Genomic DNA, 18,743 nt, shown 5'->3' on the forward strand with positions numbered 1-18,743 from the left:
AGGACATGGGGAAGGTCTCAGTTCAAAGTCAGATGGAAAATCCCCTTGTGCTTGGGGAGTAGCATTGGAGCAGGTGGTCCTGCTTCTTCTTTCATGTCATTTCCACTGATAAAATCATGTTTCTGATGCTGAACCATTTGGCAAGGCCGAGGATTTTGGTGGCAAGAACTTTCTTCTAGGGGCTCATCAGGAGTTGCCAGGGGTTGTTCTGTCTCTCCCTGCCCTGCCTGCCCCGTGGGTGTCAGGTGGTTGGCCATTGGCAGGGATGGATGGGCTGGTGGTGGTGGTGATGGTCAAGGTAGACCCCTTCTCCATGATGATTTCTCTCCTCAATGATAACGGTGGGGCCTGGGCAGGGCTGGAAGCTTACTGGGGGATTTCAGGGATCCTGTTCTTGGCCTTACAGCCTGGATGGTCTCCATCAGAAAGTGAGGGTGATGCTGGGCCAGATGGTGGTCCGTCTTACTGGCACTTGTTCCTCCTGTCTCTGCCTCAGGGCACGTGGCTGCTCCAGCCTTGCTGCCTTGACTACTCTGTAGGTAGTAGGTGATTGGCACTAGGGGGGGATGGCCAGGTCCTTCTTCACAGGAGTCTCTTCCCCAAATGATGCTCATAAGGGTGGGCTGGAAGCAGAACACATCAAGCCAGCCGCCAACAAGCTGAGTGCTGGGATTCAAAGAAGGGCAAAAGACAGTTTCTGCTCTGCTGGGGCTCACAGGCTAATTGGGGGGATGACAGGCAAAGAGCTCTGGACAGACCAAAAATACATCAAGAATTGGATGTGATCAGCAGAAGGAAGGCACCAGGCACTGGCATGAAAGGGGACCAGAGAGGTTCTTGCAGAAAAGAGGATTTAGCTGGGACTTGGACATTGACAGGGATGAGGGGAGGGGGTAGAGAGACCCTCCCGAGCCAGTGAAAATGAACAATGTTCAAACCTGGCCTCAGACACTTCCTAGCTGTGTGACCCTGGGCAAGTCACTTAACCCTCATTGCCTAACCCTTGCTGCTCTTTTGTCTTGGAACCGATATTTAGCATTGATTCTAAGAAGAAAGTGAAGGAAAAGGGGGGAGAGAGGGAGGAAGGGAGAAGGAGAGAGAGAGAAAAAAGGAGAGGGAAAGGGAGGGGAGAGAGACAGACAGACAGACAGACAGACAGAGACAGAGACAGGGGCGGGGGGAGGGAGAAAGAGAGGTGGAAGAAAACCCAGCATTGGGTAATCTGAGGAACAACAAGGGGGCTCTGTGCTCTAAGCCATTTCCCGAGGTGGTACCTTGGAGCCAAGACTGGCCGTTGTACCAAAATGACAGTGCAGATGGTGTTCTGCCCCGTCGTCCCACAATTCTCCCCAGAAGCAGAGGCCCGGCCTGGTCCTTTCCTGGGCCTGAGACAGATCATGCTCAGCAATGCCAGGAGCCATTAAAGACCACGTTGTTTGACACAGTCCACATGGAAACCGGGGACTGCAAAGCAGCCCCCAGGAAGGATGGAAACACCCACCGAAACCCCCCCAAGTGACTTTCCTTATTGACATCCCCTTATTATTGGACTTGCCATGATCATTATTCTTACTTAGCCCCAGGAAAAATACATGAGAGCAACATGCTTGCGGGGTTAATACAGATGTCCCACTGTTCCCCCAGGATATTACCAGGAGAGCCCACTTACAAAACTAAACCTAAGGATTCTTATATACCCACTTAGATAGGATCCTCTTTTCTATACATAAAAACTTCTGGCAAATCTGTGCTCTGAATTCCCCAACCTATATCTGGGTCATGTTGATTCTATCCTCTGATCCTGTACTTAGCAACAATGTTTCATTGACTATCTCCCTAGGCTTCCTGTCTGTTGTTAGGTTCCATGGAAACATGTATGTTGAGAATGAAACTGTGCCACGTAGATGTGTGATCATGAGAGTATAAAAGAAAGCCAGACCTAAGCCAAGGTGGAGCAGTTTATCCTGTGAAACCTGTGCTGTGGGTTGAACATGAAAGCTGTGTCCCATCCATCATTTTGCCGACACCATCCCACCTCCGAGACCCCATCCCCTGTGGGAGGCTGGCCCACCCCACAGCACAGCCTCCTTCTCCTCCACATTCTCCCCCAGGGCAGGGGGCATACAGCCACCCTTTCTCTGCCTGAGCTCACTTTGCTTTCTCCCTCCAGGTGAATAATGAGAATGTGGTGAAAGTCGGGCACAGACAAGTGGTGAACATGATCCGCCAAGGAGGGAATCACTTGATCCTCAAGGTGGTCACGGTTACCCGGAACCTCGACCCCGACGACACAGCCAGGAAGAAAGGTGAGTGCTCTCTCACCACCCGGCACCACCATCACCCCCTTGTCCCAGGCAGGGGAGGGCAGGCCAGGAGGCAAGACCCCCCACCATGGGAGAACCATCCCCCACTAGTAAGAACTGTTTCTGGAATGAAGTGTCCGGTCAGTGCAGAGGAAAGGCTCTTCCTCTTTCCGCGCCAGAAGACTCTGGCCACCCTTCCTGTTTCTCTGGGTGTGAGCAGGGAGAAGGAAGGAGCCCCCTTGCTCCTTTGTCCTGGCCACAAGCAGCCTTCACCCATACAGGCACCAAAGTCTAAGGGGACAGTCAGGAATTGGGAGTCAGAGGACTTGGGTTTGAATCCCAACTCTTCCACTTACTCCTCTTGTGACACTGCACAAGTCTCTTTCCTTCTCTGGACTTCTGTTCCGGCCTCCATGAAAAATGAGATCAGAACATGATATCTGTGTCTCAGGGGTCCCTCAGGCTCTCTGAGTGGGGTGTTGGGACTGAATGTCCTCTGTTTCCCCATCTGGAAAATGGATAGATTGGAAAAGGCGGCCTGACCTCTGCCGCCTTTTTCAGCCCTCAATCTGGGATCCCGAGAACATTTCCATTTCCATTTCCAACCCAAGCATCTCAGCTCTAGAAGCCGCAGTGCCAAAGGGACCCACCCTGCCCTGTGGGCCTCGGATGGGGGTTCTCATGGCCATGGCTTTCTGGGACTCACCAACTAACCTCCATGTCCTTAAGGGCCTTAACCTGGCCTAACCCTTGGGGAGCTGGAATGTTGGTCTCGGCCAGCCTGTGCTCAGACACCTGCACCCTCCCACATAGCAGGGAAGTGGGACAGCCCCAGACTCTGAGCTGGGGACCCTCTCTTGCCTCTCTTGTCCTCTCCTGGCCTGGGGACCAGTGCAGAGCCCAGAGCCTGGCCCATAGGAGCCACTTGATCTCTGTCAATGGACTGATGGGTCTCCTGTCTCTGTGCCTCCCTCTGTCCCTGCGCCAGGGGCGGCTCTGAGATGCAGAGACGGGGCTGGGGGGCCGATGGGGCTGGGGGCTGATAGGGCTGGGGGCTGATGGGGCTGAGGGGCTGATGGGGCTGGGGGGCCGATGGGGCTGGGGGGGCCGATGGGGCTGGGGGGCCGATGGGGCTGGGGGCCGATGGGGCTGGGGGGCCGATGGGGCTGGGGGCCGATGGGGCTGGGGGGCCGATGGGGCTGGGGGCCGATGGGGCTGGGGGGCTGATGGGGCTGATAGGGCTGGGGTTCTCCCCAAGGAGTTCGTGTCTAAGCACAGCTTTACACATATGGGGGAAGTTGCAGCTCCGCTTGCAAGGCCCTCTCACGCTCCATCATAAACATACTAATTTGTCAAGCCCGCCATGGTCCACTAATAATTATAACCCCATTGAGCTCATGGAAGTAGCCTGCCACATGACTCAGCCAGAGGCCTGGGAGGCTCTCTCCAAGCCAGCCACCCCAGCCTCCAAAGCAGCCTCGTGGGTCTGCCCCAGGCAAGGCTGTCACACGTGCCGGGCTATTCCCATGGCTCAGAAAGAGCCTAAACGCGGTCGACCTGCCTATTGATGCTCTCTGTCTGCTTTTGTCTACTCTTCCGTGAAGCCCCTCCGCCTCCCAAGCGAGCGCCGACCACGGCCCTGACCTTGCGGTCTAAATCTATGACCTCCGAGCTGGAAGAGCTTGGTAAGAGAGCCTCGTTGTCTCCTCGGCATGCCACGCGAGTGCCCACGCAGAGGAATGTCGGGACTGCTTGAGGCCCCCAAATGCTTGCCCAGCCAGCCTCCCGGAGGCCCTGGCCACGTATGCAATGTGGCAGGGGCGCCCCTAGACGTGCATGTCCCACCCTGCATGACAGCCCCTCTCTTAGAAGCTCTGCTTTTGTCCCTGCCCGGTTTGAAACAGAACGATGTGGGAAGAATTGCCGTCTGGGCAGCTTCACATCTCACCAGGCTGACATCTCTGAAAAGTCCTTCTCTATTGTGTGTACTTGATGTCATGTCCATGTCGTGGCATATGTGTGTGTGTGAGTGGTTGTGTGTGTGTGTGTTGTGATTGGTGGAGTTTTTCAGTGAATTTTGGCAAGTTTTGCCCTCGCGCCCTTTTAGTTGATCTAATATTGTTCTGTTTTGAATTTCTGGGCCTCTCACTAGTGGACAAAGGTAAGTAGCCAGGTGGGCAACTTGAAGGTCTTTTTGCTCTTCTTACCTTTCAGTGGGCACCACTGAGCAATTATTCTAACAATGTAAAAATGAAGAGAGAGAGAGAGAGAGAGAGAGAGAGAGAGAGAGAGAGAGAGAGAGAGAGAGAGAGAGAGAGAGAGAGAGAGAGAGAGAGAGAGAGGGATGAAGGAAGGAAGGAAGGAAGGAAGGAAGGAAGGAAGGAAGGAAGGAAGGAAGGAAGGAAGGAAGGAAGGAAGGGAGGGAGGGAGGGAGGGAGGAAAAGGGAAGGAAGGAAGGAAAGGAGAGAGGGAGGAAGAAGGGAGAGAGGAAGGAAAGAGGGAAGGAAGGGAGGAAGGAGGGAGGGAGGGAGGAAAGAGGGAAGGAAGGGAGGAAGGAGGGAGGGAGGGAGGAAGGAGGTAAGAAGGGAGAGAGGGAATAAGGGAGAAAGGAAGCAAGGAAGGAAGGAAGGAAAGACAGGCAGGTCAACAAGCAGGCAGGCAAACAAACAGAAAGAGGGAAGGAGGTAGCTATATGTATATGTATATAATTCCCAGTCATTCCACTATTGGGAAAATGCCCATTTTAAAGAACAAAATTGTCTTAAGGCTAATACTCTCTCTCATATCCTTTGGAGGGAGTTGTGAGCTCTGCTTCCAATGAGCCTTGGGCAGCTTATACAGTGAGGTGTTCCCTTTTGCAGATGGCCCTGTAGGAAGCGGCCATTGCTCTCCATGGGGGCATGTGTCCCCACTGTCTTCGAGGGGAGCTGCTCAGGCAAACAAGGCTGGGCTGGCCCTTTTCCTTGGTTTTATAGACGTTTGCCATCCCTGCCCCCCTTGTCACCTTGGACTCAAAGTGGAGACTCGTGCTCTGCCCCACAGAAGACCACGGGAGAAATGGCGCCCTTTAATCATAAAGGAAATGGTGGAAGCTCAGGATGGTTGGCCTAGTTTAAAGCCTGAAGTCCAAATGCCCATGAGTAGGAACACTAAGAAGAAACTAGTATTTCTGGCCCTGGGAAAGGAGGCTGCTGGGGCCAGGAAACACAGTCCCTCCTAGAGACCTCCAACTCTAAGCTTGAAACTCTCCCAGGAATCGTGGCGTGGCTCTGGCCATCCCTTTGTGGTCTCAGGTTGGCTCCTTGTGTGTTTTTCTCCATCTTGGCCTTAAACGAGGCCATTTTGTGCCCCTATGATGCCGAGATGAGGCCGCCACTTAGAACTCCTTCCCGCTTTGATTTCAGAGAGCAGCTCTACTTCCTGAAAACCCCTTGGACAAGATACTCGAGGGCTCTGGGTCCCTGTAGCTTTGTCCTTTGGTCCCTCCACACTCCACATGCCCAGCTTATGGGCCTCTCTTGCCTTTCCTTTCATTCATCCTAACATGCAGCCCCAAAATTGAACTCCTCACTGCAGGCTGGCTCTAGGCAGGTGATTTTTTTCAATCCAGTCATAACATTTGGCACATATCACTGCTAACCGGCCTTACTGAATGGGGCCCATCATTTGAGTCGGCTGCAATGCTCTGGGATGCTCACTTGGTCACTGAACGTGTTCGGTCTTGCGCCATCTGCCAACATGGCCAGGCTGTCTGCCAGGGCATCCATCGTCTGAATCCACAATAGTGTAGAGAATAGCACCAGAAACAGAGAGGAGAGAGCCCTGGAGGGCAGCCCTCTAGAGACTTCCTTCCAAGTGGCCACGGAATACTTCGTGACTCCTCTGGAGACTCATTCAGCCCATTATGAACCCACCAGACGGCACCACTCATTGGCTGCCTCGGGCCAGCGTGACCAATACTTCCCAGAAACCCAAGCAGAACCGCCCACGGCATTTCCCTGTTCTACACACTGAGCTACCCTTTCTCCACTGCTGCCCCCACCCCAGAAATGTTCCCGAGCCTGCTCTAGCCTCTTCCTTTCATTATCTCTGCCACAATTCTGCCAGCCATCAGAACGAAGCTCACATTGTAATACTTATTAGGAAAGATGGGGAATTGGAAAAACAGGGAATAAGGAAGGTTTGTATCAGGGTATGGAGGAGTTGAGGGGAGAGAGGAATATTGCTGCTGGTGAGGCAAAGGAGAGAGATGGCCCCTGCCAAGAGGAAACAGCAGGGGTCCAATAAGGACTGTTTGTTGTTGAATGACTGAACTGATGTTCAGCTCCCTCTATGCCCCAGAAAAGATAGTCCACTTATCTGACTGCAAATTCAAATAAGATAAAGTTTAACAACCAGTTTGGATTGGAGAGGTATCAGGAAAGAAAGATGAGGGATGTCCCTAAATAAGGTTGGAGCCCTCCTCAGCTTGGAGCTGAGTCCAGGCCTCACAGGCTGGTGGAGGGTTTCTCCCATGCCCGTCTACTCTATATCTGTGTTAGCTTTGCCAAATTCAGAAAGTTAGCAGTAGACAGCGAGCAACCAAAGAAAGTTCTAATCTTCAGAGCTGATTGGGCCTGAATCTTTGGACTGAACCAAGTAGAAGCACTCCTAATCCAGACTGGGAAGCCAACACTCCTCCCACCTCCAACAACAGGAAGGAAGTAAAACTGGCAGGAAGAAAGTGCTAGTCACAAGTCCCAACTGCCACTCCCAGTTGCCCCTACTCCCACCAACTGTCAGTCTTGACAATTTCTTCTCTCTTGATATTCCCATTTTGCTTATTCCAACACAACAGCAGAAAGTCCAGAACATATTTGTAGTTTCCTTTCCACACTGTGCTGAGGTTGTTATGTCCTTCCTGAGGCCCCATCAGATTTCCCCATGTGTCCAAGGGGCCACCATTGGGAAGTGAGTGCTTCTCCCTACTTTGGTCCTCACGGAGTGGGTCTCCCCCGTGTTCCCCCTTTGGGTTCCTCCATTTCCCCACCTGTGCCCCTCCCCTTCACATCTGGCACTACTCTGCTGCCTCAGTTATCCCTGATGCCGGGTCTCTGCCATGCCTCGCTGACCCCATGAGATCAGAGGGATGCATCTGCGCCGAGAGGGGAATTTGGCTGGCCATTGTTTGGAATACCATCTCCCATGAACCGCCGGTTCTCTTCTCTGCCAGCCTCCATTCTGTGCTCTTGCTGCTCTTCTCTGCGGTGCCAGGCTTGCCATGTCTCTCCCTCCCTCCCTCATCAGACTCACCAACCCTCAAGGATACACATCCCAGAGGTCTGGTGTGGCTTTACGCTAGTAAAAGTATGATATACACATGCCCACACACACAGGCACACACATGCACGGTCACACACATGTGCACACACGCACGCTCACACACACACACTCACACATACATGAGCATCCTTATTTAGAGCCCTGTGAGATGCATCCCTCCTCGGGCCCCTGACCCAAAAGCTCATTCATTATTCCGATACATTAAGCAAAGGTTCAGACGTGCCTCTCCCACCCCCGGATCCCACCCTCTAGAGCCTCCTCCACCAGCTGGGCTCCTCCCGAATTGGTGTCTCCCCTTGGAGTCCCTTCCTTGGAGGCTTGGGCTGAGGGCGTCAGTCCTGCTGGTGGGGTCGCTCCCACCTTTGGGCTCACAGCTCATAGGAAGAACGCCAGCTGGAGCCAGGGGGCCTCGTGTCAGATCTCGGCCTGGAGTCTAGCCCAAGGGAGCCCCTACTTGGGCGGGATGGACTCAGTAAGAGGCCGCATAGAGAGCCTTTGCTTGCGAGGAGCTTGCAGACTAAGGGAGGAGACAACAGACAAGAGGCGCCCTCCAAGGGAAGCCACTAGAGAAAGGTGCGCGTGCAAGACATGGCCAGGGAAATGGACAGGCCTGGCAGCAGGTTCAGGATAGGGTGAGAGGATGAGAGAGAGTGGGGAGATGAGGGTACCCCCAGAGGAGCAGAGAACTTAGCCAGAGGAAAGAGTTTGGGAAGGAAGATCGTGACTTCCGTTTTACATGGAGAGTGTAAAATGTCTGTGGGGCAGCTGGGTGCTTCAATGGGCTGAGAGCCAGGCCTGCAGATCAGAGGTCCTGGGTTCAAATGTGACCTCAGAGACGTCCTGGCCGTGTGACCCTGGGCAGGTCACCGGACCCCACTGCCCAGCCATCATTGGGCACTCTTCTTCCCTAGAACCAGCACACAGACAGAAGGTTGGGGTTGGGTTTTGTTTCATGTCGATGGAATGTCCAGTCGAGATGTCCAAGAGTCCGTTCCTAAGACAAGGCTGCAGGTCAGGAGAGGGGTGAGGGCTGGAGGACCGGATCTGGGACTCCTCCTCACAGCGATGGCCACTTAGTCCTGGGGCAGATGAGGAGCTAACAGAGAGGCGGGTCCAGCAGGCCTCCGGGATTCTGCCTGGCTGGTGAGCTTCGGCGCAGGCACTCACGCAAGCACTTTAAGAACACAAACGTGTCCTCAGCTAAGCAGGGAAGAGTTTCCATTTGGCTTCTTGCCAGGCTGGGATGGGGGAACCCTGACAGCCGGGGTCCCTGGATCTAAGTGAGACCAAGGAGGAGCCAGGCAGGAACGAGCGTGCCGGGACAGGGAGGTCCCCAGAGGGGCGCCTTGGCACAGCCTTGGCCTTCCCCCATTGACCCAGGGAGGGACACAGCTGCCCAGTTGGGCCCTTTTCGGGGCAGGAGAGAGAGACGGGCTAGGCAGGACAGAAGCAGCTGGCAGACCAGCAGAGTTTGCAGATGGACAAGAGGGAGGATGCTGGCGGGGGTGACGTGGCGGGTGCAGGATGGAAGGTGGAGAAGGGTCGGCCTTGGTCAGAGAATGGCCATCTAAGTGGGGTGCACGGAAGATGGGGAGAAGGAGGGCCTCTTGGTGGGAAGGTCCACTTTTCCAGGGAGCTCTGAGCCCCTGGAACCCCGTGTTAAAGGAAGGGTCATCCCGGGTGATGTCGAGTCCCCTCTGCATCGGAATCCCGTCCTGGTGCTTTCGGTCGCAGCCGGGCTCGGGCCTTTCCGTGGTGGGATCATTCCGTCATGCCTGCCCTCGGGAGGCCTGAATGGAGGCCGCTGGCAGGGCCAGGTGTCTGACCCAGCCGGGCTGGGGTCCCTGGCCAGCTCTTGGGCAAGGATGGAATCCTGAAGGAAGGAACGTCGGAATGACTGGCTGGGGGACGCTGGGGTCCCCCGAACTGGCCCTTCCTCCTTGAGAATGGAGCTTTTCCAAAGCATGCTGTGCCCTAGCTGGGGTGAGCGCTCGCGGGAGGGCTTTGCCTTTCAGCCATTGACCCTCCTTCCCTTTCTGTTTCCAAGCTTCAGTGCGGAAGAAGAAGGGTAAGGCGAGCTCAAGCTCTGTGTCGTGTCCGTGGCTGTCTGTCTCCCATCGCTCCATGGCCGTGTTGTCCCGCTTCCGTGGCCTCCTCCTTGTCTCTGGCTCGTCTCCAGGAGACTCCCAGAGTGGCTCCACCCTCCCCACCCATGTCCTCCCCACGGCGCTCCTCTCGTCTGTGGCTCTTCCCTCATGTTCTGTGTCTCTTCCCTGATGTTCGGATGCGATCGTGCCAGAGAGCGTCACGACTGATGCATGCAGTCAAAGGCCTCCCGGAGCGCCAGTTGGGGGCCAGGAACCCGCCCCTCCCCTGGGATCTCCCCGTGGCCTCTGAGGACTCCGTGGGCCAGGCTGTCTCTTCAGGGAGCCCGAGCTCTGGCTCATGTCCCAGGCCGTGTCCCCCAAAGGGCCTCAACAAGAACCTTCCCACTAAAGCGCCCAATGTGTTGCATGGGTGTGGGGGGCCACAGAAAATGCCCAGGATGCCAAGGGCCCCGCCATGCCTTCCCATGACCACACGCACACACCTAGCCCGTGTCGCCCATGCCCTGCCCACCCGCATCCAGCCTCTGCCTCTCCTAACACGGAAGCGGGAGGGGAAGCCCTCCGGGATGGCCCACTCTGCACAGGACGTCGAGATGGCTCTGATTGTCGTCTTATGGAAGAAAAGCTGAGCTTCCGGGGCGGGAGGGTCAGAAAGCGGGGGGGGGGGGGGCCCAGCCGGGTCACCGCCCCCTCTTGTGCTCTCCTGGAAAAAGCGTGGAGGTGCTACACCGCTTCCCCCTTCTCATCTCTGTTTGCCCTGGGATCCCCGTGGGCTGGGGATGGAGAGATTGGGTCAGTCTCCTAGCAGGTCTGTGGGCTTGCCCTCCCCCCCAGGAGTGGCTCCCCCCCCCTACGCTGACGCCCGCCCACACCCAGGGAGCATCACACATCCCGGCCTCTCCCATCCCGAGATGCTCCTTTGCCTCTGGAGCCTCAGTCCTCCTTTCCTTCTTGGCTCCACCAAGGTGGAGGAAGAGGAGACCCCCCTTGCATCGGAGCAGCCTTCAGAAAGCCGTGAAGGTCGAGCCTGCAGCGCTGCTCAGGAGCCCTGCGTTCTTGGCCCAGGAGAGTGTCGGCCCTTTGAGGAAAGGCCGAGTTCCACTTTCGGCTTCGTGGGACCTTCCCCCTTGGAACCAACACTGGCTTCCAAGGCAGAACAAGAGCCGGGCGATGGGGGTTCGTCGGCTTGCCCCAGGCTGCCCCATTTGAACCCAGGATCTCCCGTCTCTGAGCCTTGCTCTCCGCCATGCTGCCAGACACCTTGTCTCGATACATGTACACTTTGGGGTTCCTCACTGTGGGGATCTGGCGAGGAGGGGATTGAAAGGAGGAGCAGGAGCCCCCCATCTGCCGAGGTTCCTGCACTGTCACTTCTCTAATCCAACAGGAAAAATCAGGACTGGGAACATCAGCAAAGGGGCGGCGGGGACGAGGCTCTGCAGATGGTCCCTTCGCCCACTTTGGATGGAGTGTCTGGGAAGGGAGAACCCTGTCTGGGAGAGCCCCGAGGCGCCGAGGCCCCCTCAGACAGCAAAGCACATCTGCTTGTGGCAGGGGCTGATGGCCGAGGACGAGACCTTCTGCTCCAAAGGACCCGGGACCCTGGGCTGCCCCGACCCCCATCACCACGTTGTAGTCCAGGTGACACAGCCCAACCCTCCCATGTGCGGGGCCTGGGCGAGAAGCGAAGAGAGTCCGGAGCCTCCCGTCTAGAGCAGGTCAGATGGAAGGCGCAGGAAATGGCAGGCGTCCGGTCCCCGGGGATGGCCCACATGACCCAGGGCTGCCCTCCCCGGGCCTGCCTCACTTTCCCACTCAGCAGATGGGATCTCCCCCACTGTCTCCTATAGTCCTTCTCTCAGGCCAGTCTTGGGGGCACTGGGCCCGAGGGGTCTTGGTGCCCTGGGGCTGGGGAGGCCGGCAGGTGCTCAGCTGAACGCTCTGCTCCTTTTCACATCTCTGGCTGTGGGCAAGCCACTCCCCCCACCCAGGGCCTCACTGCACATTTTCTATAAGGGAAGGAAGTTGGCCAGGTGGCCTGGAAGGACCCTCCCATCGTGGAGTCTAGGGGGGCCTCCAAAGGATCAGCCTGAGTCCCCCGCGTGCCGGCGGCATTCGCTCCAGGGGCTGCCAGGCTGCTGACCACCAGCGTATCCCTCAGCGCCCGAACTCGGCCCCTTTTGGCACTGTCTCAACTAACCTGGAACCAATGACTTTAGGTCAATAGGACCTCCAACCCCCCCCCCCCCCCCCCCGTCTTCCCCGCATGGCCCACGTTCCCCACCATGCAGAGCCTCCTGGGGCCACAGTTATCCTTGTGGAAAGGAGGAGGAAGAGGAAGAGGAGGAGGAGGAGGAAGAGGAAGAAGAGGAGGAGGAGAAGAGGAAGAGGAGGAGGAGGAGGCGGAGGAGAGGAGGGGGCGGCCAGAAAGTGCTGTCTGGCCACTGCCACCAGCTGGCTCTCCATTGCCTTTGGCATGTTCCCACCACAGATGAGAACCTTGTGGCTAAGTAGCCTTTCCATGTTCTCCGGCCCTCAGAAGGGGGAGCTCCGGGGATGCCCCATCAAACCACAGCAGGTTTCACCATCTCAGGTGGAGAGTCAGAGGGACGGTAGAGGTTGTCTCCGCCGGCCGTTCCCCAAAGCACGAACGTCCTGCCAGGCTTTGCCAACAAGGAGCATCTGGCCTGTGTCTGGCCCTCCAGAACTAAAGCGATCCCCCTCCCCCACCCCACCCCAGTGCCCGTGGTGGCCCCTGGAGCTGCCCCCTCCCCCCACGTCTCAGCTCGCATCCTCGTGACATGATGATCTCATGTCCTGGGAGCCTCCCGCCAGGGCATCCCCAAAGGCTGGCCCAGGGTGCAAGGCAGCTCCGACAAGCCAGTCCTGAGGGAGAATGTTGGGCAGCCGAGGAAGGGCCTGTCCTTGAAGGCCGACCCTGAGCCATCCGCAGCGTCCGGCTCTGTGTGTGTCATGAGCGTCACAGCGACCGGCCGGCGGAGGAGAAGCAGCTTCCGTGGCTCGGCTCGGCTCTGCCAGCAGCCAGGTGAGCCTCTGCTGGAACCTGGGTGTTGGCGAGCTTCATGCGACCCCGAGATGCCGCGGGGGGGAAACGAAGGCTGCAGCGGTGAACGTGGGTCATGGCTGAGGGAGGAGTCAAAGCGGGTCTTTCGGGCTCCATCACCCCCCTCCCCTGAAGGGCGCTGCCTCCTGCGTCAGAGGCCACGGAGGTGGATGGACTGGCCGCTCCCTGGAGGACTCTGAGCCGCCGGCGGCCGGCCTAGTGAGGGACCCAAGAGCAGGCCAAAATGCAGAGGGAAGCTGTGATCTCTTTCCTCGAAGGCTCTCCTGCTCTGCGCAGGGCTTTAGGCACGAGGGAGGAGACCTCAGCTGTCCCAGTCCCGGCTCACTTGATGTGTGACTGTGGAGCAGTCATTGTCCTCATCTATAAAGTTAGAGTGATGGGGGAGCCCGTGCAGGGTCGTCCCCTGGGAAGCTGGCGCAGCTCCTTCATGAGAAGCAAGAATCATCCTTGAAGTGCGCGCCAGAGCCGGCGCATCCTCATGTCCAACCACTTGGACCCTCTGAGTCTTTGTGGCAAAGGGGGTGCTTGCGAGGTGCTGGGCCCTTTCCTGACTGGCTTCATCCTCTAGGGCCCCTTTGTGTGGGTCACCCTTTGTCCCCAGGGGCTCTGCAGGGAAACCATGAAAGCTTCTCCTCCACCGCTGGCCCTCCAGCTCTGTGGAGTCGCCTCATGCCAGGCAGGTTTCTATCCATCCCTCCCTCCCTTCCTCCCTCCATCCATCCCTCCCTTCCTCCCTCCATCTATCCCTCCCTTCCTCCCTCCATCCATCCCTTCATCCATCCATCCATCCATCCCTCCATCCATCCCTCCCTCCCCCCTCCCTCCATCCATCCCTCCATCCCTCCATCCATCCCTCCCTCCATCCATCCATCCCTCCATCTATCCCTCCCTTCCTCCCTCCCTCCATCCATCCATCCCTCCATCTATCCCTCCCTTCCTCCCTCCATCCATCCCTCCCTTCCTCCCTCCATCCATCCCTTTATCCATCCCTCCATCCATCCCTCCCTCCATCCATCCATCCCTCCATCTATCCCTCTATCCATCTCTCCCTTCCTCCCTCCATCCATCCCTCCCTCCCCCTCCCTCCACCCATCCCTTCATCCATCCATCCATCCCTTCATCCATCCCTCCCTTCCCCCTCCCTCCCTCCCTCCATCCCTCCCTCCCTCCATCCCTCCCTCCCTCCATCCATCCCTCCATCCATCCATCCATCCCTCCCTCCATCCATCCATCTATCTATCCCTCCCTTCCTCCCTCCATCCATCCCTCCCTTCCTCCATCCATCCATCCATCCATCCCTCCATCCATCCATCCATCCCTCCCTCCATCCATCCATCTATCTATCCCTCCCTTCCTCCCTCCATCCATCCCTCCCTTCCTCCCTCCATCCATCCCTCCCTTCCTCCATCCATCCATCCATCCATCCATCCATCTATTCCTCCCTTCCTCCCTCCATCCATCCCTCCCTTCTTCCATCCATCCATCCCTCCCTCCCTCCATCCATCCATCCCTCCATCCCTCCCTCCATCCATCCATCCCTCCCTCCCTCCCTCCATCCATCCCTCCCTCCATCCATCCATCCCTCCATCCATCCCTCCATCCATCCCTCCATCCCTCCCTCCATCCCTCCCTCCCTCCATCCCTCCCTCCATCCCTCCCTCCCTCCATCCCTCCCTCCATCCATCCATCCCTCCATCCCTCCCTCCATCCATCCCTCCCTCCATCCATCCATCCATCCATCCATCCCTCCCTCCATCCATCCATCCCTCCCTTCTTCCCTCCATTCATCCCTCCATCCCTCCCTCCCTCCCTCCATCCCTCCCTCCATCCCTCCCTCAGGATTCTTTTTCAAGATGCTTACTTCCCTGACGGAGAAGCTGGGCCCAAGGCTGGCCGCAAGGCTTCCACCTGGGACTTTGTAGAGGGGTCTCGAGGCTCCTTGTTGGGCATGCAGTGAGGGGGTCGCGCTGACGTTCTGCCCTGCCCACACGCCTGGCCCAGGGAGAGGCTTCCCTCATTCTGGCTGTGCCAGGACACCCTGGGGAATCCTTTCCCTCCTCTGAGCTCTAAGGGACCCGGTCCGGGCACACACGCGCACACATGCACACACACGCGCACGTGCACGCGCGCACACACATGATGGCGGAGGGGGGAGAAATGGGGAGGAGACGATGGATGGTGGCACTGAGGGAAAGTCCAGCCTTCTGGTTGGCCCGGACACGACAGGCGTAAAAGCTGCAGCCGGTGAGCGCTGGGCAAACCCGAGTGGGGCAGCCTTGGGCAGCGACGGGCTGCTCCCTCCCTGGGAAGCCCAGATGCCTCCAAGGTCCCCGCCCAGTCAGAGCCAGGGTCGTGCCAGCAGGGGCCGACCTGGAGGAGCTCCGAGTCTCCTCCTTTCAGGGCTGGCTGCCAGCGGCCCTCTGGGGGGCGGGGCTGCTCAGCCCCAGGCCACGCCCCGAAGACGCTACAGGCCCCGCCCGCTGGGGGGACAAGCCTCTGCTTCCTCCCAGACCAACCAGAGTCAGGCAGGCCCAGCCCAATGGACGTGGAATGAGGAAGACCCGGATTCGAAGCCTTTTTCCGAGGGGCTCGCCTCAGTTTCCCCGTCTACAAAATGGAGATGGAAGCGGTCTTCGCCTGCCATGGCGGCTGAGAGGATCAGAGACGACGACGTCCGGCCTGGCTCTTGTTGGCCGCCCCGCGTTGGAATCCCGACGTCCTCCGGGAGGCGCCCTCCTGGCTGCCTTTGCCCCTCGGGACGCCGGTCCGTGTGAGGTGTTTCTTCTCTGTCTGTTGTCTGAAGCTCCGTGTCTCCGTGTTCATCCTGTGCCAGAGAACATGTGTGTGGCGTGTGGGTGGGTGTGTGTGGCGCAGCAGCCTCGCGTGTCCACGAAACGTCCGTCTCGCTCCCGCCTTTCAGGGTCTCCGCTGCGACGTGGCTGTGGGAGCCGCCCTGTCCTCCCTGCCCTGGGCGGGGTGGGGCGAGCCTGAAGCCCGCGTGGCCCGAGGAGTCTGGGGGGCCCCTCAGGCTCTGCCGCCAAAGCCTCCGCCCACGTCGGGCATGCCCCGTGGCTCCCGAGTCTTTCCGACCACCAGGAGGACTCCACCCAGGCAGCCCCCCCCCCCCCCACCAGCGCCCTGGCCGGCTCCCAGGTCTCTCCGCGCTGGGCTCGGCAGCGCGTTTACGTTGAGGCGTGTGCGCATGTGTGTGCGCAGGACACGCACATCCCTGTTCTCCGCTTAGGAAGAAATACTTAGCCAGTGTCCAAGCAGATGACTCCCTTGTCTCCGGCCCAAAGAATACTGACACGCACGTCTTACACACGCAAAGAAAAGTGACACACGTCTCACAATGGATACATGTCTTACACACACAATGAAGAATGACACACATGTCTTACACAGAGTGCTGACACATGTCTTACACACACAAAGGACACACATATCTTACACGCAAAGAAAAGTGACACATCTCACAATGAATACTGACACATGTCTTACACAACGAAGAATGACACACATGTCTTATACACGCAGAGTGCTGACATGCATGTCACACAAAGAATGAAACGCATGTCTTACACACGCAAAGAAAAGTGACACGCACGTCTCACAATGGATACATGTCTTACACACACAATGAAGAATGACACACATGTCTTACACAGAGTGCTGACACATGTCTTACACACACAAAGGACACACATATCTTACACGCAAAGTGACACATCTCACAATGAATACTGACACACGTCTTACACAACGAAGAATGACACACATGTCTTATACACACAGAGTGCTGACATGCATGTCACACAAAGAATGAAACGCATGTCTTACCCACACAAAGAATACTGGCACGCATGTCTTACCTACACAAAGGATAGCGGCACACGTCTTACACACAGAGAATACTGACACATGTCTCACACATGCACAAAGAATGACACACATGTCTTACACACAGAATGACACATGTGTCTTGCACACCGAATAATGGCATGTGTCACACAAAAAAGAATGGCACGTATGTCTTGCACACAGAATAATGACACACATGTTTTACACACGCACAAAGAAGACTGACACACATCTTGCACACAGAGAATAATGACACACGTTTTACACACACAAAGAATGGCACGCATGTCTTGCACACAGAGAATAATGACGCGCGTGTCTTACACACATAATAATGACATAGATGTTTTACACACGCACAAAGAAGAATGACGCACATGTCTTGTGCACAGAGTATAATGACACGTTTTACACACGAGAATGGCACGCATGTCTTGCACACAGAGAATAATGACGCGCGTGTCTTACACACATAATAATGACATAGATGTTTTACACACGCACAAAGAAGAATGACGCACATGTCTTGTGCACAGAGTATAATGACACGTTTTACACACGAGAATGGCACGCATGTCTTGCACACACAGAATAATGACGCGTGTGTCTTACACACACAGACTATGGATGTGCACATCTTACACACACGCACACACCCACACCAAGACAACAGATCGCCCGGCCTCCGTCTGCAGAGAGAAATGGAAGGATCCAGGAAGGCTTGAGATGTTCGTGGCCTCGTACAGGCCTCTGAGGGGCTTCAGACTTCAGCTTCTTCAGCTGGAAGGAAGCTGGACAAGAGGCCGTCTCGAGGCCTTTCCGCCTCCCTCTTTGACGCTCGGCTTCCCCCGAGCCCTCACACTGCCTGTGCTCGTTGGGCACCTCCTCGGGGTGTCTCTTCCCTCTGCTATGAAATGATAAATAAGATAAAAAACAAAGCTCAGTTTTCCCTCAGTGTCTTCTAGACCCCCGGAGAAGGCATGCGGGGGGACAGGTGGAGAGCCGACCTCAAAGCCAGGAAAGGCCTGAGTTCGAGTCCTGCCCCGGCCCCATCGGGGCCTCGGACAAAGCATCCCACTCTGGGTGCCCCACAAACCTTCCGGGACCATCCGCCGCCCAGCAGGCATCGCTCTGGGTTAGGAAAGCCGGAGCTCCCTGCGTGGATGAGACGCAGACAGGGCCAGGCCAGCGCCTTGCAGAAGGGCAGAGCAGCACTAAGGCGCTGGGGAGAGGGCCAGAGGGGGCCGGAGGGGGCCGGAAGGGGCCGGAGAGGGCCAGAGGGGGCCGGAGAAGGCTGGAAGGGGCCGGAGAGGGCCAGAGGGGGCCGGAGAAGGCCGGAAGGGGCCGGAGAAGGCCGGAAGGGGCCGGAGAGGGCCAGAGAAGGCCGGAGAGGGCCGGCCCCTGGCCACAGGCTCCAGGCCTTTGGGCCCCTCTCCCCTACCCCCCGCCCCCGGGCCAGCGCTAAAGGTTTTCTCTCCGTTTCTGTGTAGATTTTCACCCTCCTCATTTTGAAGGTCTGAAGAAGAGGATGGTTTTTCGAGTGACCCTAAGTAAACGGGGGCTGCATGCAGGCTTAGCGCTCCCAGCATGCATGCGCCGCCGCAGCTGTAGCCGGCCCCTGGCTTGCACCCACCCTGGGGCTGACCTGGTGCCTTGTGAAATGCGAAAGAGACTCTTTGGCATTCGGACGTCCTCCTTCGGGGGGTGGGACGGGCCCGGCCACTCCGTGCATTGAGGGGACCCTCCGTTCATTGCAGATAAAGTCGACGAAGTCGTGCCGGCGGCCAAGCCGTCCAGGACGGCGGAGAATGTGGCCGTGGAGTCGAGAGTGGCGACCATCAAGCAGCGGCCCACCAGCAGGTGCTTCCCATCCGTGGCGGACATGAACGTGAGTGGGGCCGCTTTGCGGGGGGGGGGACACTGCAGGGACACTCCTCCAATGGTCCATTAGAGATGGAATGGGATCAGAGGCCAGGCAGCCACTTTGTCTTTGGAGTGGGGATCCACACACCTGCGCACTCCCAAAGGAGCCCCTGATGAGCTGTGTGACCTTGGACAAGTCCC

At 57.3% G+C, this 18,743-nt stretch overlaps 1 protein-coding gene across 11 annotated transcripts in view; it reads left to right on the forward strand.

Annotated features, from left to right (window-relative positions):
• SHANK2 (SH3 and multiple ankyrin repeat domains 2) overlaps positions 1–18,743 on the forward strand; it is a 433,543-nt gene that overhangs the window by 388,768 nt on the left and 26,032 nt on the right. For 4 of the 11 annotated variants that reach the window (XM_056801156.1, XM_056801157.1, XM_056801151.1 and 1 more), the window contains exons 8-9: positions 2,171–2,306; positions 18,437–18,567. In XM_056801156.1, coding sequence (XP_056657134.1) covers positions 2,171–2,306; positions 18,437–18,567 — 267 coding nt within the window. Of the gene's footprint in view, positions 1–2,170; positions 2,307–3,907; positions 3,989–4,455; positions 4,465–9,672; positions 9,694–14,739; positions 15,583–18,415; positions 18,568–18,743 lie in introns of those variants that run through there. The other 7 variants (XM_056801153.1, XM_056801150.1, XM_056801154.1 and 4 more) reach the window with 4 other exon arrangements.

Source organism: Monodelphis domestica, chromosome 6 (genome assembly GCF_027887165.1).
Source record: "Monodelphis domestica isolate mMonDom1 chromosome 6, mMonDom1.pri, whole genome shotgun sequence".
Lineage (NCBI taxonomy): Eukaryota > Metazoa > Chordata > Mammalia > Didelphimorphia > Didelphidae > Monodelphis > Monodelphis domestica.